Source organism: Nicotiana attenuata, chromosome 3 (assembly GCF_001879085.1).
Source record: "Nicotiana attenuata strain UT chromosome 3, NIATTr2, whole genome shotgun sequence".
Taxonomy (NCBI): Eukaryota; Viridiplantae; Streptophyta; class Magnoliopsida; order Solanales; family Solanaceae; genus Nicotiana; species Nicotiana attenuata.
Window position 1 is genome coordinate 70025170 of NC_031991.1, and position 25345 is coordinate 70050514.

Below are 25345 nucleotides of genomic sequence, written 5' to 3' on the forward strand. Positions count from 1 at the left end.
GTGGTAGTAGGGTGCGTGGTAACAAAAAAACTGAAATTTAAAAAAAAACCTTTTTTGGAGAGAGGGGGGTGGTGGGTTGGTGAGGATGGGGAATGTTGAGAAGGAATTTTGAAAAATGTTTTCCCTTCTCTTGATAACGAAAATATTTTCCTCCAATGGGAGGAAAATAAGTTGATAAGGAAAATATTTTCCAAAATATTTAAGCCAACCAAACATAGGAAAATTGGAAAATATTTTCCTTCATACCAAACACACCCTTAATCATGTTATTAGTTGCATACACTGCCCAAAAAAGTTATCGAAATTATGGTCAATTGTTCTTTTCTTGACGATATATATATATATATATATATATATATATATATATATATATATATATATATATATATATATAAAATTTAAATAAGTTTGACTTCTGAATGACAGTGCATCTAACCTTAGGAGTAGGACAAATAACATTATACAACAACAACAACAATAACAATAACAAGAAGCCCAGTAGTTTCCTACAAGTGGGGTATGGGGAGGGTAAGATGTACGCAGCCTAAGGGCAAAGAGGCTATTTCCGATAGACCCTGGGCTAGAAAACGACTGAAAAAGAAAAGGTAATTGCAACAAGTAGGAATAACAACAAGATAAATAAGATCGAATCCAAGAATGCAGTCAAACTCTAGGTAGTAATAGCCATCTATAGATAAAAGATATCATACTAACACTAATGCTAGCGAATTGAGTCAGACAAAGAGAAACGCTCAACTACCTACGAACCTTCTACCCTAATCTTTGACCTCTTCACCCTCCTGTATAGGGCCATGTCCTCAGTCAGCTCTAGTTGCGCCATGTCCTGCTTAATAACCTCTCCCCAAGACTTCTTAGACCTAACTCCCGCCTAATAAGATCGAGGCTAACCGCTCGCACCTTCTAACTGGGGCTTCTATACTTCTCCTCTTAACATGCCAAAACCATCTCAACCTCGCCTCCGACATCTTATTCTCTACAAGGGCCACTCCCACCTTTTCTCGGATAACTTCATTCCTAATTTTATCCCACTGGGTGTATCTAACACTATAACCACCATGAAATAGAAGCGGTGCCTCACTATATACATCGAAAAGAGAGTCATTCTAGCCTCATCCACTCATCACATGCCACATCTCATCCTGAAAACATGTAAAGTAAGCAGGACCCTGAGGGATGAGTTAACTAATTTTTCCTCCATCTTAATTTATGTAAACCTATTTGACTGTGCACGTAGTTTAACAAAAGAGAGAAACTTTTGACTTGTGGTGTAAAACGAGGCACATATATTTTGTTGGCTACAAATCATTGCATAAAGATAATTTGTTTTCAAATAAGGAAAAGAGACATTCTTTTTGGCACAGACTAAAAAGAAAATAGATTCACATATATTGAAACAAACGGAGTATTATGATAGTATCATGAACTCTGCAATTGGATATAAGTTAATATCAAATTTGATTACTTGAGCTGTTAATGTTATTATTATCATTGTTTTAAAAGGCGTAGGCGTAAGTGCGGGCGTTTTACATATGCCGAGGTACGAGGCGTAAGCCCCATGAATATTTAATTTTTAATATTTCATAAAATAATATAATTACAGTAAATATTTATAAACAAGTAAAATTGTATAAGAATTGAAGAAAACTATAAATACGCTCTTCTCCATCCCCGCAAAAAACTAGTCAAAATAACCTACTATACGCTACTTACAAGCACAAGTAACTTGAGTCGAAAAGAACGGATAACTAACCTACAATTTGAACTTTGAACTTGCTGCTATGAAGGAGAATGAAGTTCTCTAAGTATTTGTAAAAGAAAAATTGGATATTCTTTGCTTTTGGGAATTAGCAGACTTGCGGGCAAGATAAAAAATTGGGAAAGACCATAAATTAGGGCCTCAATCAACAAAAAAGGTCTTGACTTTTAAATTCAAAAAAATTCAGTTACTTTTTAAACTTTTGAGTAATTACAAGCTGACTTTTAAGAATTTGAGTATTATATGAAGGATTTATTCAACAATTTTATTTTAATTTGAAAAAGTCTCTGGGACTTACGCCTCACTACAAAAACGTATCTCAAACGCCCTGGCGTACACCTCTTGAGACTTTCGCCCCACACCATCGTCTTGGGATATTTTTGGTGCGCCTCGCCCTGAAAATGCCTTTTAAAACACTGATTATTACTAAAATTCAATTTGATTTGACTCCTTAAATGCTTAGTGATTAACAACAAAAGAGAAAAGTTAAGATATTGAGCATCTAACAGTTTGTTTGGATGGTTGTTACACATTGTATCCTATTGTGTTAGTTACTTTATATAATGTTTCTTTTGATTGTTATTTTTAATTTTATTATATTGTATTGTATTGTTAAATTTGTTGCTATATAAAAATGAAAAGACCCCTTTTACGTAACAATCGATTTGGTATGATCACATCGTTATTTTTTTTCCCCTCATCTTTCCCTAACTATAATTATATTTTACTCTTCATAATTAATAATTGCTCTAACTCATACTCTGCTTTTTTTGTTTATAATATTGTATGCATATTTTTTAAATTGTTAATATGTGACATTATAAAATGACAAAAATACATATAATCTATCCAAATATTACTTAGATCAAAATAATAGTACAATACAATCGGATACATACATTAATAAGCTATATATAACAACCATCCAATAAATGAAAAAAATTAAAAATAATAAAAAAGCTAAAAAGTGTGAAGGTGGAATACTCCTATCCGAATTAATTTTGGATTCATCTTCCCCGCACCAACCCGCTGATACCCCCATCTAATAATATAATAATAATATACAAATCAAAAGAAAACACCAAGAAATAAAGAAAACCCAAACTACTCTTTCTTTTTCTCTTTCTCTCTCTGCAGAGTTTTTTCTGTCTCAAGGAAAAAATGGTTGCGACGAGACGAAGTGGATCTCTGCCGTCCACTGTTAAACGGTCGTCCTCCTCCTCCGACGATTCTTCCTCCAAACGCCAAAAGGTAATTTCAGCTCACTTCAATTGGCTCTGCCGTTATCTTTTATTTTCATTTATTTATTTATGTTCGGTGAGTCAAATTTTATTGATTTTTCATTTTTGTTTTTATTTGGATTGGGTGATTTTAGGTAGATAATAATAATGCGGAGTCGTCGGAGAAACCGAAGTCGTCTCTTCCACCGCCGACGGAGAATCCCAAGGAGTTAGGCTCTACTGACCCGCCGGAATCCGGCGCCGTTACTCCTCAGGCTACTTCCGGCGACGGTGAGACCGCTGCCAAGATTGATGATGCACCTGCCGTATCCGTTGTCGCACCTATAACAGAAGGCAACTCGCTTTTAACCTTTTTATTGCGAAATTTACTGTTTTTTTACTACTACTGTTTACTTTGAATCCTGATCATATCCAAAGTTTATGTAAGTTCGTTGCTTTCTCATTTTCTGGGGTTTTAGGGGCAACACCTGCTATAGTTGATAAACCGAGGAGTTCCATGAGTTTGAGGAAGCAGAATCAAGGTTCTGAAACTACGTCGCCTTGGTGTTGGCTTATGTCAGAGTATCCACAGGTTATCTTTCTTGCATCAAGATTCTCTTTTGAATGCAATTTGATTGTTGTAACTCCCATTTGTTTGGAGTTTTTGTTTTGCAATTCAAGATAGTATATTTATTTGGTTTCATATGTACTGCAGAACCCAACTATACATGTTTCGGCTACGAATTTCTTGGTTGGTTCTAGCAAAAACGCTCATCTGCATATCAAGCACCAAACAGTTAGTGCAACCTTATGTTCATTAAGGCTTACACAGGTATTGCTTCAATTTCTGGTTCTTACCCCGATCTATTCCCAAATTTTGTTGCTATCTGACCATGGGTTTAAGACTTTTCCCTGTGCCGGTGACAGTATTAATACAAAGAATCTGGGAAAAAGAAGAAATAAAGAATAAAAAGAAACTCTGGTAATTTGGATTTCTGCCGTTCTTTTGGTCAGCTCATGGACTCTTTCTGTCCAAGATTGCAATTAAAACTACGGAAAAGGCCTAAAAATGCCACTCAACTTTCAGAAATGGTTTATCCATGCCATCCGTTAAAAAATTGCTATTTTCATGCCACTGCCGTTAAAGAAATGGCCCATCCATGCCATTATTGACTAACGGCTCAATTTTTATTTGACCCATCCATGCCACTGCCGTTAGTCAATAATGGCATGGATGGGCCATTTCTTTAACGGCAGTGGCATGAAATGAGCATTTTTTAACGGATGACATGGATAGACCATTTCTGAAAGTTGAGTGGCATTTTTAGGCCTTTTCCCTTAAAACTAATCTGTACCACAAGCTAACTTGGTGTGGCCCTGCCATTTTTTCCGGATCACTAATGCTAGACTGTAACAGCTACTGCCCATGTTGATAAATCTCCACGTTCTAAAATTTTGCTTAAAAGTTATAAACAATTCATAGCACTGTTTACATGTTGTCTGAACCTTTTCAAGTTATTTGGAGTAATTGATCTTTGGGTGCTCCTGGAATTTTTTCCGTACCTGGCTTTGAATCACTGCATATGAAAATTCACTCTTGGAACAAATATATCCGTTCTCACTTTGGTGTTTATTTTATATTCTTTTTTTCGGAGATGAACTTCACACTGTGTATATGCAGTATGAGTGCTCATTGTTTGTGAAAATGATCAGCATGAAGGAAATTGGGTTGCTGTGCTCGAGAGCAGAGGCAAAGGATCTGTGCAAGTTAATGGAAAAACAATAAAGAAGAATACTAGTTGCATTCTCAATTCGGGTGATGGGCTTGCTTTTGGTCTTGTGGGAAATCATGCTTATGTATCCTTAGAGTTACTTTCGTGTTTTTTCTGAATTTTTTATGGGTTTTGTCAAGTTCTGTTTTTTCTTTTTTTTTTTGGCTACATGATTTGTAGGAAATATCCTTGACATTGGCATGTATAGATATTTCAGCAGCTTCCATATGAGCTTGGAGTTAAGTCGCCTCCTTCAGATGTTAGGACCAGTGCAGGTAAATTGCTGCGCGTTGAAAAGAGAGCAGGAGATGCTTCAGCTGTAGCTGGTGCTTCCATTTTGGCATCGCTTTCAAGCCTGCGGCAAGATCCGTCGCGCTTGAAACCTACGTCTCAGGTTAGTGGGAATGAGATGCCTTCTTCCCCTGTTATTCATGAAGATGAGCTTGATGGCCTCAAAGTCGACTCAGCTGCAAATGTTAGCAGCAGCAGTGCTGCTGATGTTAGCAAGATCCTTCCTCTTGATGGAGACCTGAACTCTGGCAGAGAGGCAGGCAATGTAAAGTGTCGAACTAATTTATTTCTTTTTTGTATTTTATCATGGGTATGAGCTCACTTATATGTGAGATAAACTAATTAGAATTATGCATGGACAGATACTGGAGGAAAGAGACTGGACCAGAGATGCAATGCCAGCTTCCGCAACAGGGGTGTCTCTAAGATGTGCAGTATTTAAAGAAGAGATTCATGCTGCAATAGTTGATGGACAACAGCTAGAAGTTTCATTTGATAGCTTTCCATATTACTTAAGGTATGCCCCAAGACCACTGTGCATTATCGTATTACACCGTATACTTCTTATAGTCCTTTATACTTGTGGCTTTCTGCTTGTTACTCTTGGCACTTTTGATTATTTCGCTCATCACGTGAATTGTGAAAAATGTCAACCTTAACAAGTTTATTGGCACTGTTGATACTTGTTAAATTCAGAGGGAGTAGGACATCTGTGTTAGGCTTCAAGTGATATCTACAAATGGAGTAACTAGCAGGTGGTGGTTTAGTAATTGGGCTGTGTGGGAGCAACTTTCACTAAAGTGCTCTTGTAGTTACTGGAAGGAATTTGATAGTACAGAAAAACTCTTGCATAAAATGCAAAACCAACAAAGTATGCAGTCTTCACTTACTACTTTACGGCGAAAATTCTAACTTACAGTAAAGAGAGACAATTCTTAAGTTAAAAGATTAAAAGAACATGTCAGGTAACTGATGTTCCACTATTTGCAAGAAGCTTCAAGAACTTATATATTTCAAAGAAGCTTATATAAAAGTCAGAATGTTTTTATTCGCTGTAATGTACACTTCATAGCTTAGTGCTTGTTGCTTGATTGTCTTATTTCCTGGCTCACTTAAATATAAAACAACAACTACGCCTCAGTCTCAAGTTTGGGTCGGCGATATGGATCCTCATTTCCTTCTTTAAGCTCAACTGGTATCCTCATCATTACCAAAATAAAAAATAATTCAAAGTAAAAAATAAGGATAAGTGTATATAGATAATAGTATTTATTAATAATAAGAATGATATTAGTAGTTCTCTGCCATGTCTAAAGCCTATTCTCAACTAGTAGGTATCACCTATAAAGATCTTTCTCTTCCATTGTGCCTTTATATTTAGCTAAGTCTGCATTGATTCAAAGGATGTATAGGTCTTTCGAGACTACTTTCTTCCATGTGATTTTGGGTCTAGTCTGTCCCCTTTTAACACCTTTTCCCATCATAGTTTCACACCATGGACCGGTGCATCCGTAGGTCGACGCAAGTCATAACCATCTTAAGCGATTTTCTCTTATTTTATCCTCAAGTAGTTTGCAAGTCATCTCCTTTCCACTCTGCACTTAAGCTTTTACATCTAGGACTACTAAACCTATGTTGAGTGGTCATCGCTTCTCCTGGAACGACCTGGCAGTCCTTGCATGTACTTCTATCCCCATTTTTGGTAAGGATAAAGTCTATTTACTATGATTAAACCACTATTATAAGTTACTATGTGCGAATTCTCTTTCTAAAATATGCGTTAGCTACTACTAAATCATAAGCTAAAGCGAATACTAAAATAGTTTTCCCTTTATCATTCCTAGTACCATAACCATAACCACCATGTACTTGTTAAAAACCATCACTATCATAACCATTTAGGCCCCCCTCCCCCTAAAGATTTGTTGGTCCCTAGAATCTGTTGAACTAAACGATCCATATCCTCCCACAACTTAGCTTTAGCTTCTACATCTAATCCTATTTGCGGAGCATAGGCACTAATAACGTTGATTCTCTTCCCTATACAAGCCGTACTACAATAATCCTATCCCCAACTCGTTTTACCTCTACAACCTTATCTTTAAGTCCTGGTTCTACAATAATACCCTCTTCATTCCTATTTTTCACAATACCATAATTTTTAACCCTGTGTTACCTATCTCTCTAGACTTTTGCACTGTCCATTTAGTTTCCTGAACGCATACAATATCTACTCTCTTCCTTTTTGGGGTATCCACTAATTCCATCGATTTTTCAGTCAGAGTGCCTATATTTTAGCTACCTACCCGAATCCGCCGCTCTTATACTTGCTTTTTTATTGTGGATTTCACTTCAATGAAGCAGTTTTTGCTTTAAGCCCTTGGACTGTTGCATTTCTGAATGATGTTAGCGAGTTACAACTTGTGCCGATCTGTTACGAGGTCACAATCATAACTTGTTTGTGAAGTGCCTTTGTTTGCTCTTTAGCCCTCACAAAAAACTTTTTTTGTTACCCGTGCTTCGGGCAATTGCCATGTCAAAATGTTTGTGCATTAGTTTAAATGACAAAGAGTATTCTTTGTTTGTAAAATATTACTGCTAGAAGATGAAAAAAGCTAAATTAAGCTTTTTTCTGGAATTTCAAATGCAAAAATGTAGCTGTAAAAATGTTCTCAATGTATTTCTTTTGAGAGTTTGTGCCTATCTAGAACGTAAAAAATTTATCATTAGAAAAAAGAGTTTGTCATAGAAAAAACATCTAGGAGGATGAGTTAATGGATACAGTTAAGTAGGCGTTGGACAATATTTATGTTGAAGTTGAAAAAAAAAATGTATTTCTGGCTTAAGCTGGAGAAAAGTCTGTGGAAGTTTCTGAACATGAATTCACTTGGAAAAAAGTTGAAGATCGTTAGTGGTAACTAGTATTTCACCTGAAACACACCTTCAAACCACTACTGTAATATTTCCATGAAGTTTAAATACTGGACATAGTATTTGCAACTATTCATGACCAAACAAGTAGTTGCAAGTACTGAAATTCAGTATTTCAAAGTTGCCCAAATGGGTAGCTTAATGGTAATATAACTTATTTTAACCTACCAACAAGAGTAGGCTGCAGGCAAGTGTTTCCTCTGTTTTTTGGTTGCAAGTGTGTGTGTGTGTGGGGTGGGGTTGGGGGTTGGGGGGGGGTCTATCATAATTTTTCTGCGTGAAAATTTGCGTTCAATAATTAAGTTTTTCTGCTCCCAAAGGAACCTTACCATCTTTTAATGCAATGAAAGATCACACTCCAAAATGTGATTTCTTTCAGGGCTAAAGACTGCCCTTTGGGCAGTGCTAGCATTTACAAATGTGATTTATTTCAGGTGGACCGAGTGCAATAAGTGCATTACTAATGTTATGAACTACTTCTCAAGTTGCTAAAAGAATGCATTCGATTCTCTGTTCCTTGCTGAGCATTGTCGTGATAATATTCTGTTGGTTGTTTCCCAGGACTAGCTGTGCCTGATTTTTTTTCTTAATTGGTTAGCAAACTCATAGTAGTTAATTATATAAAATATTAAGTTTATTTCCAACAACATGGTTGGTGAAGATTCGTTGATATCTGAACTTGCAGTGAGAACACAAAAAATGTGCTGATTGCGTCTTCATATATACACCTGAAGCATAAAGAACAAGTAAAATATACATCTGAGCTACCTACTATCAACCCAAGAATTTTGCTCTCAGGTCCTGCAGGTAAGTCGCTTTCCTTAGTATTTTGTATTGAAATACTTCTTATTAATTGTTTTTCTTGTAGATTCTTGGTAATAAATTTTAATGTCCGCGTATTAACCACTTCTGCTTTTGTATAGCAGGATCTGAGATATATCAGGAGATGCTGGCAAAGGCACTTGCTCATTATTATGGAGCTAAATTGCTTATATTTGATAGCCATTCCTTTTTGGGTGTAAGACATTATTCATGTTATCTTTTTCTAAGGACGGATTGCATGATACCTTGTCATGATTTTCATAGCCGTCTTTGACATCCCCTGCTCCTGAACTACTTTGATTCCTACCTTGTTTAGGTCAACCTTTTATTTATGAATGCGTCGATTGCCACTTGTCATGTTACAACATTGTTGGGATTTATGGTGGACCTCTTTCGGGATCTATAGTCACTAAAAGTGGAAATAGCCGGGTTTTTGAACTTAAAAGGGGTTATGGACATATTGGGATGATATGGAAGTAACATCAACATTGTGAAAAAACTTCTTTTTTCTCTAAGTGTTTTCGCGTGGGGGGATGTCAGATGTCTTCCTATTTTGTAACAGTGGGAATTCTTGCTTTATTTCTGAGTTTCTAGAATCATCAAACTAGTAAACTTTTCATGTTTGGTTTTTGTCATACTGTTGCCCCTTTTACTGCCATTAAACTGTTATAACATAATGCAAGTTATGGATGACTATCTTATCATTCAGGGTCTATCTGCGAAGGAGGCTGAATTACTAAAAGAGGGATGCAGTTCACATAAGATGTCCACAAACTCCAAGCAGATTCCTGGAGAACCCGATTGGCCTAACGGCAATGGGTCGTCATCTGGTCAAGCAGTTAATACCAACACTCTGACTGATCCTTTGGGTTTGGAAGCACAACCAAAGATGGAGAGTGGCAATGTAACCTCTTTAACCGGAACATCGAAGAATACCTTGTTTAGGACAGGTATTGCCTTTGGGTTTTAATATTTGTCAGTTGTTACTCGTCTAATCTTTTTGAGTATCTAAGTATTCTATGGTTTTGTTTGCTCTTTTATCTTAGTAACCAATGTCGGTAATATTTAGGTGATAGGGTGAGATTCATTGGTTCTTCTGGTGGTGTGTACTCAGCCTCCACCAGGTACGTCCTAGAGAACGTTTTCTTCTTGAAACCTTCTATCATTTACTATTTCTCTGCCCAAAATGAGTTTAGTCATTCACTACCTGATGTTATTTTTGTATTTTTTTTTAATATTGTATCTGTTAACGCTTTTTCTGAAACTTTTTTGTTTTGAATTTGGATGCATTTGAAAATGATGCACTGCTTTTGCCCCAAGCAGTATAACTGTTATGGTTATCAAAAGATAGATTGCATTGTTGTGATTTATCAAGCTAGAGTATGCCTTTCTTTTTGCTGTAATATCCAATTAAATTGTAAGGTAGAACAACTTGTTTAGGTTGAGATATTAGGAACGGAATACAGGAGAGAACAGTATGCTTATCAATATTCTGATTAGGTCCATTTGTGGGGATGATTCAGGGGCTTATGTAGACAAGTTCAATTGTTTCTTTTTTGCCTGTCTGCAAGTGAAGTTGGGAATAGAGACATAGTTTAGTCAATAATGCCAAAGGTGGTCATGGCAATGAGTTTGAAAATTTTAAGAGCACTTTTGAAGTCAAGCAACTCATATCAGTTCGTCTTTTTCTTTCCTAGCCAAACAAAAACACAAATCAACATGATTGGCTATATTTATTTCTTTAGTGTCATCTTTTTGCTCATTTAATTAGATTCAAACACATTCTAAATAAAAGCTGATGTGCTAAAATTTTGTTTTATTTACCATGAACCCCTGGGGGGGGGGGAGGGTGTTTTGCTTCCACTTTTGTCCATAAATTTCCGTACTATACTACCAATTTTTCCAAAAAAACTAGGAGAGCATATGAGTTGCAGGAACTTTAATGAGTCAAATAAATAATATGGAGGAATTTGAAGTGTGAGTGTTTTGGACCTGCTGTACAACAACAACAACAAATAATCCCTTATAACCTATTTGGAGACCTAACTCGTTATTAACTGTGATAGTATTTTTCTCTTAAAGCATCTCGTAGTCCCGTTGTTGCTTGCCATATGGATGTTTATAAGATATAGTAAATAATCCCAAGAGGGGGTTCACAAATCCCTAACCTATTCGGAGACCTAATATCTTAATAGCTTTGATTTATTTCTTTTCACCAAAAGACCCTGATAGCTTTTGCAAGAACCAGAGATTCAAATAATCAAATCTAAAATTCTTTGAATATAACGATAAGATGAAAGTGATAGGTGGCAAGTCCATTTTATCAATTTATCTTAGTAGTGAACTTGAAGGCGGATCTTCTGTTCTGACAATGTGCGTTAATATTGAGCATGCAACTTGCATGAATTCAGTGCCGTTCCCAAAGGTGTTACCTTCTATAATTTTTTTTTCATTTTGTGGAACTTTTGGATTGAGGCGCTGTTTGATCGAATTCTGTTCTGGGCATGGCGTGCACATGCATTGCATGCTTTTACTTGCAACATTGTTTTGGTGCCTTTTGTATTTGTCAACTTTATGTTTTACTTGAATCTCGATGCGTTCTCCATAATTTGATTTCATATGGACTTCCATTATGGATGCATATAATCTCTTTTTCAGTTCTTCCTCCTTTTTCATCTATTGCCTTGTCCTTTTAAAGATTAAAATTTGTCTAATACTTCTCTATTATCGTTTTATTCGATTTTTGTTTTCGAGATTTCGGATCGTGTTTAACTTCCTCATATTATTGATTGTAAACTAGTCATGCTTTTAAACATTTTATTCTGCAAGAGTGCCTTTGCTTCAGTTACAGTACATTTTAAAACTGCTTTATTTAAAGTTATCTATCTTGGTACGGGTTACTAGGGGCCCAGCTTTTGGGACTCGAGGGAAGGTTGTGTTGCCTTTTGAAGATAATCCATCATCAAAAATTGGTGTAAGGTTTGATAAGCCTATATCAGATGGGGTTAACCTTGGGGGTCTTTGTGATGAAGGTCATGGGTTCTTTTGCAAAGGTATTTCCAGCATGGTCATACTTTCATTTTCCTTTAATTTGTCAAATTCAGTAATGCAGAATCTAATCTTTGCTTTTTGTCATCTCTTTCTCTCTCTCAGCCAGTGATTTGCGCTTGGAAGCCACAGGTGTCGATGATCTGGACAAGTTACTCATAAGCACACTGTTTGAGGTTTGATCCTTATGATTACTTTGAGACTAACACTGTTGAACTTGTAGTCACTTTTCTGGTTATTCTAGGGTCCTAATTATCTCTGTTAATTTCTTTCTGCTTATTAGGTTGTATTCAACGAAAGCAGAAATTCCCCCTTCATTTTATTTATGAAAGATGCTGAGAAATCTATGGCAGGAAATTCAGAATCGTGTTCAACTTTCAAAAGTCGGCTTGAAAAGCTTCCTGCTAATATCGTTGTTATAGGATCTCACGCTCATACAGATAACCGTAAGGAAAAGGTACTTTTGCTTTCCAGGTTGTTAAATGTTGTAGTGGTATACAATTATTTTGTTTTCGGTATGCACATGCTGTGTGCTAGGAGGCAGAGCGCTCTAGTGTGAATCTTTTAGGGATTAAATTTCTTGATTAAGAAGTCATAGGTGTATAGAGGGAGAGGCATGATAGGAAAGTGAGCGGTGAATCTTTGTTTTTTGATGACCGAGAAATCCGTCTTGGCCAACCCTTAGATTAAGTTATAGCATGACTGGTGGAGGTCCGCATGGGAACTATACAAAGATTTATTAAATTGGGTTGAGTGCCTGACTTCTGCTTTATCATATGCTTTGTGATTAACGTGCAGATATAACACAAAATAGTTTTGAAAAGTTTTCTACGGCATCGATTTTATTATGTATAGCGGTGTTATCGGATTCTTTGCTTCTTTCTCCTCTCTCCAATAGTGTGTGTGGGTTTTAAATTTTCTTTTAAAATTGTTTATCTTTTTATTGACTGTTTATTAGTTGGGATAAGGTTAACATTTTTTTCGCGTCTGCTCCCTTGTAGTCACATCCTGGGGGATTGCTCTTCACCAAATTTGGCAGCAATCAAACTGCCTTGCTCGATTTGGCTTTCCCGGTATATACTCTCTCAATCTTTTCTTCCATAAATTCCTGGGGTGTAGTATGCTTTTTTTTAATTGTGTACTTTTCTTTCTGCAAGTATTTTGTACATGATGATGCCAATTGAAAACAGTGGTTTTTTTTGTGTCTATTCTCTTCTTTGTATTCTTTTTCTTTTCTCTTCCTTTTGAGGGGGGGGGGGGGGGGTATTTTGGGAAAGCAGTACCCATAGTATGAGTGTACTATACTATGTTGCATCGTACTGATCAATTTCTTGCGGATAGACCTATGGCACATCTTTATTTCCTTTATGAACAAGCCTCCAATTCTCTTTGATTTGAACTTCTTTTCCTTCTTATTTAAAGTGGATGGTTTTTTCTTTTCACCAACTTTGTTAAGTCGTTACATCTGAAAAGCTGGAATCTGGCAACCCTAAGCCTGGCGCTTTGTGTTGTTCCTTTTCTCTGGACATAGTCTGTCCCTTGTGCCAATGTTACTCCCACTTGGATTTTTTTTTTCCTTGAACTTTAACCCACGGGCTTATAGTACCCAACTTTGATGACCTCAGGATAGTTTTGGGAAGTTGCATGACAGGGGGAAGGAAGTTACCAAGACAACTAAACTTCTGACGAAGCTTTTCCCCAACAAAGTGACCATTCACATGCCACAGGTCTGTTTTTCAAAATTTTAGAATTTTTTTATGCTTTTACTGTCTTGTATAACTGATGATCTGTTATGGCTATTGCAGGATGAAGCGCTTTTATCTGCTTGGAAGCAACAGTTGGATCGAGATGCTGATACCCTAAAAATGAAAGGAAATTTGAATAGCTTGCGAACAGTAAGAGCTTGTAACCTATCTTTCACCTGTTTGTTGATTATGTTGCTGCTAATCATCCTTGCTGAAAATGTATACTTAATATTTGAACTGTTCAGTATTTAAATCAATTGGCTTCTCTTGCATTCGGGTGAAGAGACCAGCTTCAATTTTGGTGGTTCGTTTTTCTCGGCATGAATTTTGCTTTTGATTATATAGAAAAGTTGAAGAGAAACTACTGCTTAACATAAATCAAAGTTTGATGATAATGCGTGCCTCGCTGTTCCTTTTTTTTTTTTCCAGAAATATATCACTAGTTCACCAAATAGTTGTTAAAATGCACAAACAAATAGGATGGTCGAACCACCGTCAAGGAATTCTCTTTACACCAAAAAGGGCCATGGTAGATGTCACTCGTCATCGATGTAGTCGCTTTCAAACCCTCCTGGTTTGCTTAGTGATAGCTCCAGCTTGCCGTAGCAAGTTCTGTCAGTGTTGTACCATCACCTGCCAGACAAGTATCTTGTCCTGGTTCGAGGCAGCAAAAACAAAACTTATTTTCATGTCTCTTTCCTTGCTGCTAGACAGGCTTCTCCATTTTATCAACATGGATCCCTTTTTCTTTTTGTTTGGGGTTGGGGAGGGTGGGGGGTGGGCTATCCTATATGTTTAAGAAAATAAGAAGGATTGGAGATCATTAACTTTCTTTGATTCATTACAACCTTCTTATGGAAAAGCAACGTGGAGAAGTAGAGGCAAAGAGGAAAAACATTGTTGCTGAGGGTGACGAAATTTCCTTTGAATCACTTCTCATCAGACAACATCTGTACCTTTGGGTCGTTTGTACTTTCAGCTTCTGCCTCTTTCTGGAATTTTGAGTTGTCATTCTAATTTGGCAACAGAACACGGTGCACCATTTAGTTCTATTCTTCCCCAGGAAGTGGGCAACATTTCCCAGCATTCTGAGGCAGTGCAAATTATTTAAGATTAATGAGCTCTATTATTTTATTTTTAATTGTGTGAACAAGTTGAATACCTGATATGCAAGGTCAAGAGATTAAAGAAAAACTCATTATTTTTTTTACTTTTTAAAATTGTTGGTTGATTCTTCCCCTTTTTTGGGATAGGTTCTTAATCGGAATGGATTGGACTGTGATGGACTTGACACTTTGTGCATCAAAGACCAGACTTTTTCTGTTGAAAGTAAGCAACTTCTTTTCATACCGTTTACAGTTTCTTTGTGTGGGTAAGGGGAGTGGGGGTGAAGGAGGTTGTCAGGCTACTTCACATTGTATTCTGTTAAGTCATACCATACCTGTCATTGTTTCACGAAGTGGAAAGAACTTATATTTGTCATTTGATTTGATTTTGTTGTGTAAAGATAAGCAATTTAGTTTTCTCTTTTCTCTTTCTTTTGATGATTTGAAGGTGCAGAGAAGGTGGTTGGATGGGCCTTGAGCCATCATTTGATGCAGAACCTTGATGCAGATCCTGACGTTAGGCTTGTTTTGTCTCCTGTGAGGTAATAGAAGTACCAGCAGCTGAGAGTATATTGGTTCGCTTAACTGTATTATTCGTGGTATTGAACAGTTCTAGGTAATCTTTTTTCAATCTAGCAGCATTCAGTATGGGTTGGAAATTCTACAAGCTATGCAAAATGAAAGCAAGAGCTTGAAGAAGTCGCTTAAGGTGATCACCTTCTTTCTGGTGGTTTGGTAAACTTCAGTTTTTTCTTTTTTTGATGAACAAGAACTTTGTCTGGGTCAACCCTTAGGACCAACCACGGCCTTCAAAACTCGGGGTTAATGGGCCTGCCCCTCTACCCTTCTCCACCTAAGTCCCTCGACCTTTGCCACTTGAAATAAGCCCTGGGGGCTTGCTAAACTTAATTGAGATGCTATCTTAATTCGACTGTGGGAGATATTTGACATATAACTTGCGAACGAATTGTTTGTATGACTCAGGATATTGTGACGGAGAATGAATTTGAGAAGAGACTTCTAGCAGATGTTATTCCCCCCAGTGATATTGGAGTCACATTTGATGATATTGGTGCACTTGAAAATGTCAAGGATACATTAAAAGAGCTGGTCATGCTTCCTTTACAAAGACCTGAACTTTTCTGCAAGGGTCAACTAACCAAGGTTTTCATCTTTAAACTTGCTTGTTTACATTGTTGTTTTTATGTGCAACTGTATTGGCTGTTTAGTAGTGTTTGACCTTGTGTTCAAAGATTTAACTGTTAGCACAGATGTTCTGAATTGTTTCTGTCAACTCTTTTCATCCATTTGTTGTGGTGCTGACAAAATGTAAAAGGAGAAAAAGATGACCTTAGTTTACTTTTAGTGAATTTTTATTTTGAGGTTAGTAAACTGAGTTCTCGCGGTACTGTGGTACTAGTTCACATGAGTCTTTTAAGGTGCAAATTAGAATATGCATCAAGTGTGGCTGCATCACTTTTATAGCTGACTGTAAAATTAACATAAACAAAATCTTGTAAATTTTCTTACTTGTTGCTTTGCTTCTTGAATTTGTTTAGTTTCTTGTTTATTTACGTGTCACTTTCCCGTTTCAATAATTTTAATATATTTCCATTCTCTTGATCTTTGTGAGATCCTTGGTATGGATAATCAAATTGATAAAAATTATTACTCCCCCTGTTTTAATTTATTGTGGAATAATTTGACTGGGGAAGGAGTTTAAGAAAGAAACGAAGACTTCTGAGACTTGCGATCTTATACACGTCATAACATTTGCGTGGCTAAAGGACTTTTGAAACATGTGATTTTAAACATGATATAACATTTGTATGGTTATAAAAGCTTGTCATTAAGGGTAAAAAGGTAAGTCTAAGTTAAATTGTTTCCAAATTTAGAAAGTTGTGATTCTTTTTGGAACAAACTAAAAGGAAAGGCTGCCGCATAAACTGGCACAGAGAAAAGTATGTAGGGTGAGAGAAGCTTCCTGTACTACTCTCTTTCTGGTGGGGGTAGAAGAGAAGGTTTCTGTGCATAAATGCTCTCTTATTTGGCTTTGCTGGGTACTCTTCTTTGTATCAGACATGAATATCACATGTATTGTCATGTGATTGCGTAAGTTTTCGTACTGAAGAATTATGTTCTTCAACTGCTTACATTGCAGCCATGCAAGGGAATACTTCTATTTGGACCCCCTGGAACTGGGAAAACCATGCTCGCGAAAGCTGTTGCGACTGAAGCGGGTGCAAACTTTATCAATATTTCGATGTCGAGTATCACTTCAAAGGTTTGCTTCAATTGGAGTTTGTTAGACTGTTCTATCGAGTATGGATTATTTGCTCAAAGGTGCTTCTTGGCCTGTATAAACCTTACTATTGTTTTCCATGCTGCAGTGGTTTGGTGAGGGCGAGAAATATGTGAAAGCTGTCTTCTCCCTGGCTAGTAAAATTGCTCCAAGTGTTGTCTTTGTTGATGAAGTACGCTCCCTAGAACTCCTACTCATGTTTTCTTCCATTTAATTTGATGCTATTTTCTTACTCTCTCTCTCTCTCTCTCTCTCTCTCTCTCTCTCTCACGATGCGATCTACCTAAGGTTGATAGCATGCTTGGACGACGGGAAAATCCAGGAGAACACGAGGCCATGCGTAAAATGAAAAATGAATTCATGGTGAATTGGGATGGTCTGCGCACAAAAGATACTGAGCGTGTGTTGGTACTTGCAGCAACAAACAGACCATATGACCTTGATGAGGCTGTCATAAGGAGACTGCCGCGTAGGTAAAAGGACCATTAATTTGCACTTATCAATGAATTAGGAAAATTTCCACAGTCAATCTTAATGTTCCTTATCATGTCATTTCATGAACAGGCTGATGGTCAATTTACCAGATGCTCCAAATAGAGCGAAAATTCTAAAAGTGATACTTGCAAAAGAAGACTTGGCTCCAGATGTTGATCTGGATGCAGTTGCAAGTTTGACCGATGGATATTCCGGAAGTGACCTTAAGGTGTCGTTTCTATTTCATTTATGCATGATAAATCACCATATTCTTCTGTGTCCTGATGATGTTTGCAGATGCTGTCTTTTTCTAACTAAAGTGTGCTATTTTGCAGAATCTGTGTGTTACAGCTGCATATCGGCCCATTAGGGAAATCCTAGAAAAAGAAAAAAAGGTATACTAGTTCTTATTTGATGTTTGTGCGCGTAATCCTTAATTGCTAGAGAAAATGCGCATTCCTTCTTTAACAGATAGTATGGGCGCTGTTGTTTGGATGTTTCTCTGCTTTTTCATTATTAAGTGCTTGCTAGGACATTGTAGAGGCATCCATGTGCAATCAAAGATGGAATAGGATGTAGGCATATCAACATAATGTAAAGGATCTCAAGAAGTGGACTTGGTTCTGCAATTTTGGAAAAGAAGATGCCTCTTCTTAAATGGGAAAAGGGTTTGATTTATCCCTCTATTTTGATAAATAGTATTATATTGTCCCCCGTTATACTATCAGCACATAAGTCCCTGCCGTTAGAAAAGTAGCCACATTTACCCCTATTTTTAACGGAATTCCACACCGGCAATTAAAATTCCACCTGGAATGCCACGGTGGAAGTAACCGACTCAAACCCCTTAATAACCCGTAACCCGAATTAAATTAGAAAGAGGATCATTTTCTTAGTTCTTTTGAGAGCAAAACGACGATTAGGTTGTCAGTAAAAGAAATTCTTTTTGTCATCGTTGATTTTCTTACCCTTCTTTTAACTCACTCCTCTCTTTACATAAAGTGAGATTTCTCCTACCAATAATTCCTTTTGAATCAAAACAACATTCAATCAAAGAAAAGATGCAACAGAAACAAGAAAAAAAAGTGCAGAATCCATATAAAGATTCCTCCTTTTTCTGGTATAGCTCATGAAACAAAGAGACCATATATCCAACAAAGCTCCTCTGCAATTGACCCAGTTCTATTTTTTTTATTCCTGATATGTTTTCTTTCTTAAACTGCAAGAAGTAAAGAATCAACTCAATCCCAAATAAGAATTTGCTAGTTGGAGTTACAGCCTTGCAGATCTTTGTAAATTTAAAGGTTAATAATGCAGGAAACAATAGGAATTGCTAAAATTAACAGAAGCAGAGTGTACAAAGGAAATATCTAAAAAATAACCTACTTTTGGGAGAGGGGGTGTGGGTAACGCAGCAGCCAAATGTTTCAGATTGGGGGATTTGGGTTTCAAATCTGTGTAGAGGAAGACGAGTGGAGAAGATGAGCCAGTTTGGAGTTCTCCAGAAGCGCACAACAAGGAAGATGTCGGAGATACGGCGGTCTGCGGTTGTAACCATTTACGACAACCGTAGATTCCCTATTAGGGTCAGAGCAATTTGAGAAATGATTGATAAAACTATTAATTTTCACCGTGGCATTCCAGGTGGAATTTTAATTGCTGGTGTGGAATTCCGTTAAAAATAGGGGTAAATGTGGCTACTTTTCTAACGGCAGGGACTTAAATGTGCTGATAGTATAACGGGGGACAATATAATACTATTTTTCAAAGTAGAGGGATATATCAGGCCCTTTTCCCCTTCTTAAATTGTTATACTTTTCAAATAGCTTTCCCTTGGGTAAATATTCCTTTACCTAATTCTGAATTGTAACTGTAAGGAGATGGTAGGAGCTGCTTTGGAAGTATTGTTGAAAAATAAGCTAGTTCCATCTCAAGGATGTAGATTTTCTTAATTCATTTTTTTTTTTTGATAAGGGGATTTTCTTAATTCATATAATAGGATATTAATTGGTTTTTGTACATGCATTTAGGAAAGGAAAAAGTCTATAATGAAATTATGATACATCTACTAGACCAAGTACATGTTAGAAGAATGCCTATAAATACCTTTGTAATATTACTATTCAGGTCAAGTTGGAAGAAGTAAGCAATACTTCCCTCCACTTGCCATCAAAAGATTTTGATTGATTAAAAGTGCTCCTCCTCCCCGAATTTCCAACAATATGCACTTGATTTGCTACTCATAAAATTTCCCCTTTAATAGACTTGCTACTACTGTAATCTCATGCTTGGAGTGGATTTTAGGAACATGATGCAGCTTTGGCAGAAGGTAGACCTACGCCAACACCATGCGGCAATACAGACATTCGGCCTTTGAATATGGACGACTTTAAAAACGCTCATGAGCGAGTAAGTTGAATTTTTTTAAAGTCATATTTGTCTTTAAGCTCTCTGTTTATTTTTGCTTCATCAGAAAAATTCAAGTGCTTTTGGTGTTTTTTTATAGATATGTGCAAGTGTTTCATCAGAATCGATAAATATGACGGAGCTTCTTCAGTGGAATGAACTGTATGGAGAAGGGGGCTCCAGAAGGAAGAAGTCGTTGAGTTATTTCATGTAAAAGCTGTTCATATTGTACATTGGTGTCTTAAGGAAGAAGTCCTTAAGTTATGTGATCTCCTCAGGCCCCAGGTCAGTTGCTGCCCTTTAATGGTATGCCATGAAATCCTGGAAGTTTGTAAAATGAGTATAGGTCTTTAGTTGTTATACATGAGTTTTTGAGATGTAATGAGGGTGGACTGTGGAGTGGCTGGCCTCTTAGGAATAGATAGTATCGCCACCTTCGTTTTTCGTTCCCGTCTTTCTCACAACGAGCAGAAAGATGTCGAGGTTATTATTTAATACTGTTGCTACTGTTGTCATTATTCATTATTATGTCAACTCGGAAGCAAATAATATGCAAGTCTTCTCATTGCTGCTGTTCTTGGACTCTTTGTTATTGATGGTGACTTAGTTCTTTGGATATTTATTTGTTGACTAGTATTAAGGTACGCGCGCTCACGTGTACCCTGTCTCAATGAGTATAAAATTATATACATTAAATTAAAAATTGTATTTTTGTTACAAAATAAAAGTTAAAGAAAAAAGTGTAGTTCCACACAATGATGATTGTTGATCCTTTTAACTTCAACCAATGAAGAAACTATATATCATAGAAGTCCTGAATTATCTCAATTAATATATTTAACTTAAAAGTTAGTCTAGTTTTATAATTTTATTACTTCAATTTCGAAAATTAGCATGCAAGGATATAGGAGTGGGATGACATTGTACTACCATCAAAATACTCCCAAGAGCATAGATTATGTATTTCCTTTTCGTATCTCAGTAATATTTTCTCTTGAATAGTTTGATGATAATAGTCCAACAATATAATGCAATTTATTGAGAAAAGGAAAAATTATAGAACTAACAATAAAACATATTGTACATGTAAGAAGTAAAGTTAATCAAACAAACAAAAAAAAACTCCTTGATATATAGAGTCTAAACATCTCAATATACTCAATCATCTCTAAGCATAGGTTGGACCTGTTGATTTATTTATACAGGAAAAGTTCAAAAGTACGTTGACCCCTCCTTTTGTTTTTTTTCAACTAATAAGACGCCATGAAAACTTATTTTTTTTAACAACTAAAGCAACAGTAATATAAATATTTAAAGCCATAGCATTGGGAGTTTTCTACGGCAAATAGGATTTAATTATATTTCAGAGTGGAGCAAATTGGGGACCTCTAAATATATAATAATATATTTGTCATAATTATTAGGAGTTCCCATATATACTAGTATTAAAAATAGAAAACTTAACAGGAAAGACAACATATTATTACTAAATCGATATAAAAACTCTATAACACCAGTACTAGTAATGCCATGGTATCTGTATTATTTTATACCTGTTTGAAATAGGATAACAAGATGTAATAGCAATACTGGTATAACTGGGGGCATTTGCATCTATACCCGTTTTTTGTGCCACATTTTAACTTGTGCCCGCTTTGCAAAAAAAATTGCAAGCGTACCCGCTTTTTCACATAACTTCAGCCCACGGGGCTGAAGTTTTTCTTTTGTACTGGAAAACTTCAGCTGAAGTTTTTGTCTTTGTAACCGAAAAACTTAAGCAGTTTTCCAGCTTAAGTTTTCCAGTTATAAAATAAAAACTTAAGCAGTTTCCAGCTTAAGTTTCCAGTTATAAAATAAAAACTTAAGCAGTTTCCAACTTAAGTTTTCCAGTTATAAAATAAAAACTTAAGCAGTTTCCAGCTGAAGTTCTTATTTTATAACTGGAAAACTTAAGCTCTAGAGCTGAAGTTTTCCAGTTATAAAACAAAAACTTCAGCTCTTTCCAGTTATAAAATAAAAACTTCAGCTCTAGTTTTCCAGTTATAAGATAAAAACTTCAAGTTTTTGTGTTGTAACTGAAAAACTTCAGCTCTAGAGCTGAAGTTTTTGTGTTGTAACTGGAAAACTTCAGCTCTAGAGCTGAAGTTTTCGGGTTACTAAACAAAAGCTTCAGCTCTAGAGCTGAAGTTTGCCAGTTATAAAATAAAAACTTCAGCTAGAGCTGAAGTTTCCTAGTTATAAAATAAAAACTTCAGCTCTAGAGTTGAAGTTTTTGTTTAGTAACCCGGAAACTTCAGCTCTAGTTATAAAATAAAAACTTCAGTTCTAGAGCTGAAGTTCTTGTTTAGTAACCCGGAAACTTCAGCTCTAGAGCTGAAGTTTCTCAGTTATAAAGGGAAGCTGAAGTTTTTTAAAAAGTGGGTACGGATGCAAACAAAAAGACAAAGCGGCTACAGGTTAAAGAGGGGCGCCCTATTTTTACGTATAACTGCACGTAAGTGACAAATGTTTTATACTTTTAGTGGTCTGATTTAAAAATCACAAGAGCTTGTTCTGAATAAAAATTTCATACATATTCTTTCATGCTATATTTTTGAATACCTGTTTTAAATTTCTTCTTTGTTTTAGATAATTAGAAGTGAAAAAATTATTTGAATTTTATTGCGTATAATTATTTTAGTCAGATGTGCTAATAAGTGGTATATTGAATTGGATGTAATAATTCAATATTGGTATAAATGGGATGAGTCTAAAATCAATCTATACCAAACGTGTTTCAAATTGTATATTTTGATTTTAAGATGATTTACCAATCAGCAAAACAAATATTTTGTGTTAAAAGTTTATTGGTTGGAAGTTTGAGGACACTTGAAATATTTCTACTAGGAATTTTTTATAGTACGTTCCATGATATTGTAACGACCCAACATGTCGTTTTGAGCCCCTAGCGCGTCGTTCGGCAGTTGAGGCCTCGAGTAGCTTCACTTCATGTTTTATGACTTGTACGTGTGGTCGGAATTGAACTTCGGAAAGTTCGGAGTGGTCTCGGAAGGAAAAATTCTCAATTCGAAAGTTTTAAGTTGGAAGAGTTAACCATGATTTGACTTTTGAGTAAACGACCTTGGAATCAGAATTTGAAGGTTCCAATAGGTTCGTATGATGATTTCGAACTTGGGCGCGTGTTCGGGTTGAATATCGGGTGGCCCGGGAACATTTCGACACTTATTGTGGAAGGTTGGCATTTTTAAAGTTCAAGGATTTCTTAAGTTTGATTAGAAATGAATTTTTGGTGTAATCGATGTCCGTTTGGAGTTCTGAGCCTTGGAATAGGTTCGTATCGTAATTTGTGACCTGCACGCAAAATTTGGCATCATTCCGGGATGTTTAAGCATAATTCGGACGCATTCGACGAAGTTTGAATGTTTGAAAGTTTAAAGAAAGGTTTCGATCGTCGATTCGTAGTTCTGATGTTGTTTGGCGTGATTTGAGGCTTCGACTAAGTTCGTGTCATGTTTTGGGATGCGTTGGTATGGCTGGATGGGGTCCCGGGGGCCCCTGGTGCGAATCGGATCGGAAACGGATCGAGTTGGACTTGGAAGAAGTGCTGAGGCAGTTGAGATCCGGTGCAATCGCAACACAGGTGCGAGCTCGCAGAAGCGGTCAAAGGGGTCGCAGAAGCGGAGAGGAGTGAGGTTGGCTGGATTCGCAGGTGCGAGGAATCCACTGTACCTGCGAGCTCGTAGGTGTGGGCTGTTGAATGCAGAAGCGAAATAGGGGAAAGTTAGGTATTTCCGCAGAAGCGGAGGAACGGGCGCAGGTGAGTCTTCACAGGTGCGAAAGCTTGCCTGCAGATGCGAGGGAGGGGAGGCCTGAAGGGAACCGCAGAAGCAGAATTTTGGCCGCACCTGCGGCACCGCAGGTGCGATGATCGCTGGGCGGAGGACCTTGTTAAGTACGTGGGTTTGGCTCATTTTCATTTCATTTCTTCCATGGGAGCCGTCCTTGAGCGATCCTGGAGCGCCATTTTCATCGTCTATCATGAGGTAAGTAATTTCTACAAGTTGTGAGTTAAATATACAAATTTGGGCTTGTGAATACATGAGAAATTATGGGAATTGAAGAGAAAACCTAGAAATTGGTATTTCGGATTTTGACCATGATATTGGAAGTGAAATTTGGAATAAATTATGTATTTGAGTTCGTAATATTATGGGTAAAGTTTATCTTCAAAAATTTTCGGAATCCGAGTACGTGAGCCCGAGGGTTGACTTTTCGACAGAGTTGGGAGTCATTATAAATTTTTTAAATTATAATTATTGGAGTATATTTTTATTGGTTGTCACGATTGTTTGACTAGTCAGATCGATGGACTTTTGGTTCGAGGTGTTAGAGAGGCGTTGGAGCCGGTTATGAAATTTCAGAGCAAGGTAAGTCTCGTGTCTAACCCTGTGAGGGGGGAATTTACCCGGTAGGTGTTATATTCTTATGTGCTAAATGTTGTGGGAGCTACGCATGTATGAGGTGATGAGTGTTCGTGCGTATGCTAGAATTCCTCATTATGTCTGGGTAGACTTAGGTTCACGCCATGCAATAATTGTACCATTTGAGTTATCTTTGCTTGTTTAATTCCTTTATTTCGCGTTAGGACTTGGGACTAGACTTGCATAGGGTGATAGACTTGCTATTGTAGAGATTTGTCGAGCTACTTGATAATCCGCGGAATGACTTCCTCCTGCGTTGTGTGTTTTCATCGCAAAGCTTTCCTTAAAGTTCATAACTCACACCTTTATTCGTGAATGGGTTAAGGACCCGTTAAAGCTTCTTATTCTAATAGGATCGGACCGTTCGCCTCAGCAAGATTATGTACCACACTCTTAAAGGAGCGGGCCGTTCGCCTCAGCAGTATAATAGATGCATCTATGGTTCGTGCCGTTCGATCCTCGGCAGTGCATACATTATTATGGGATCTGGCCGTTCGCCTCGGCAGTATCATATTCTTATGTGATCAGTCTGTTTGCCTCTGCATCGTCGTGCGTAATATTTGACAAGAAATCAGCGTATCCGTGTGTTCTCCTGATTTGAGTTGTGATCACCTATCTGGTGAGGTCCATTTCATATATACTCCGGTTGAGGAGGTAACTAATAATTGAGAGCTTGAGTTTACTGTTCAGAGGAGAATTGTACCACGTACCTATAATTGTTTATACTGTTTATTACCCTGCCGTATATTTGTTTACTTCCTACTGTATTTGATTCACTAAACCACTAGTAAGTGTTAATGTCGACCCCTTGTCACTACTTCTTCGGGGTTAGGCTAGATACTTACTGGGTACACGTTGATTTACGTACTCATGCTACACTTGCTGCACTAATTGTGCAGGTATATATATATATATATATATATATATGTGTGTGTGTGTGTGTGTGTGTGTGTGTGTGTGTGTGTGTGTG

General features: G+C 36.9%; 1 protein-coding gene across 3 annotated transcripts; it reads left to right on the top strand.

The window, feature by feature from the left end:
* LOC109224054 lies at window positions 2866-20510 on the top strand. Of its 3 annotated transcripts, none has more exons than XM_019388593.1 (28): window positions 2866-3028; window positions 3153-3351; window positions 3477-3589; window positions 3713-3829; window positions 4711-4854; window positions 4978-5325; window positions 5423-5577; window positions 8677-8798; window positions 8918-9009; window positions 9523-9763; window positions 9883-9937; window positions 11718-11866; window positions 11967-12037; window positions 12145-12318; window positions 12863-12934; window positions 13487-13588; window positions 13667-13756; window positions 14860-14935; window positions 15161-15254; window positions 15352-15421; window positions 15697-15876; window positions 16874-16996; window positions 17103-17186; window positions 17303-17487; window positions 17579-17717; window positions 17824-17883; window positions 19793-19897; window positions 19995-20510. In XM_019388593.1, exons 1-28 carry the CDS (start codon window positions 2939-2941, stop codon window positions 20106-20108), a joined length of 3564 nt encoding a protein of 1187 aa, XP_019244138.1. In that variant the 5' UTR covers window positions 2866-2938; the 3' UTR covers window positions 20109-20510. The 3 variants fall into 3 exon arrangements, with proteins under 3 accessions (XP_019244138.1, XP_019244139.1, XP_019244140.1); XM_019388594.1 differs by having other exon boundaries at window positions 4978-5163; XM_019388595.1 differs by lacking the exon at window positions 19995-20510 and having other exon boundaries at window positions 17824-17882; window positions 19791-19879.

Excerpts from the sequence above, each read along its gene's own strand:
- LOC109224054 (XM_019388593.1), top strand. The coding sequence starts at position 2,939 with ATGGTTGCGACGAGACGAAGTGGATCTCTGCCGTCCACTGTTAAACGG. Across the intron at positions 8,799-8,917 it reads TTTGCTCTCAGGTCCTGCAG|GATCTGAGATATATCAGGAG; the intron begins GTAAGTCGCTTT and ends TTTGTATAGCAG. Across the intron at positions 9,938-11,717 it reads GTGTACTCAGCCTCCACCAG|GGGCCCAGCTTTTGGGACTC; the intron begins GTACGTCCTAGA and ends ACGGGTTACTAG.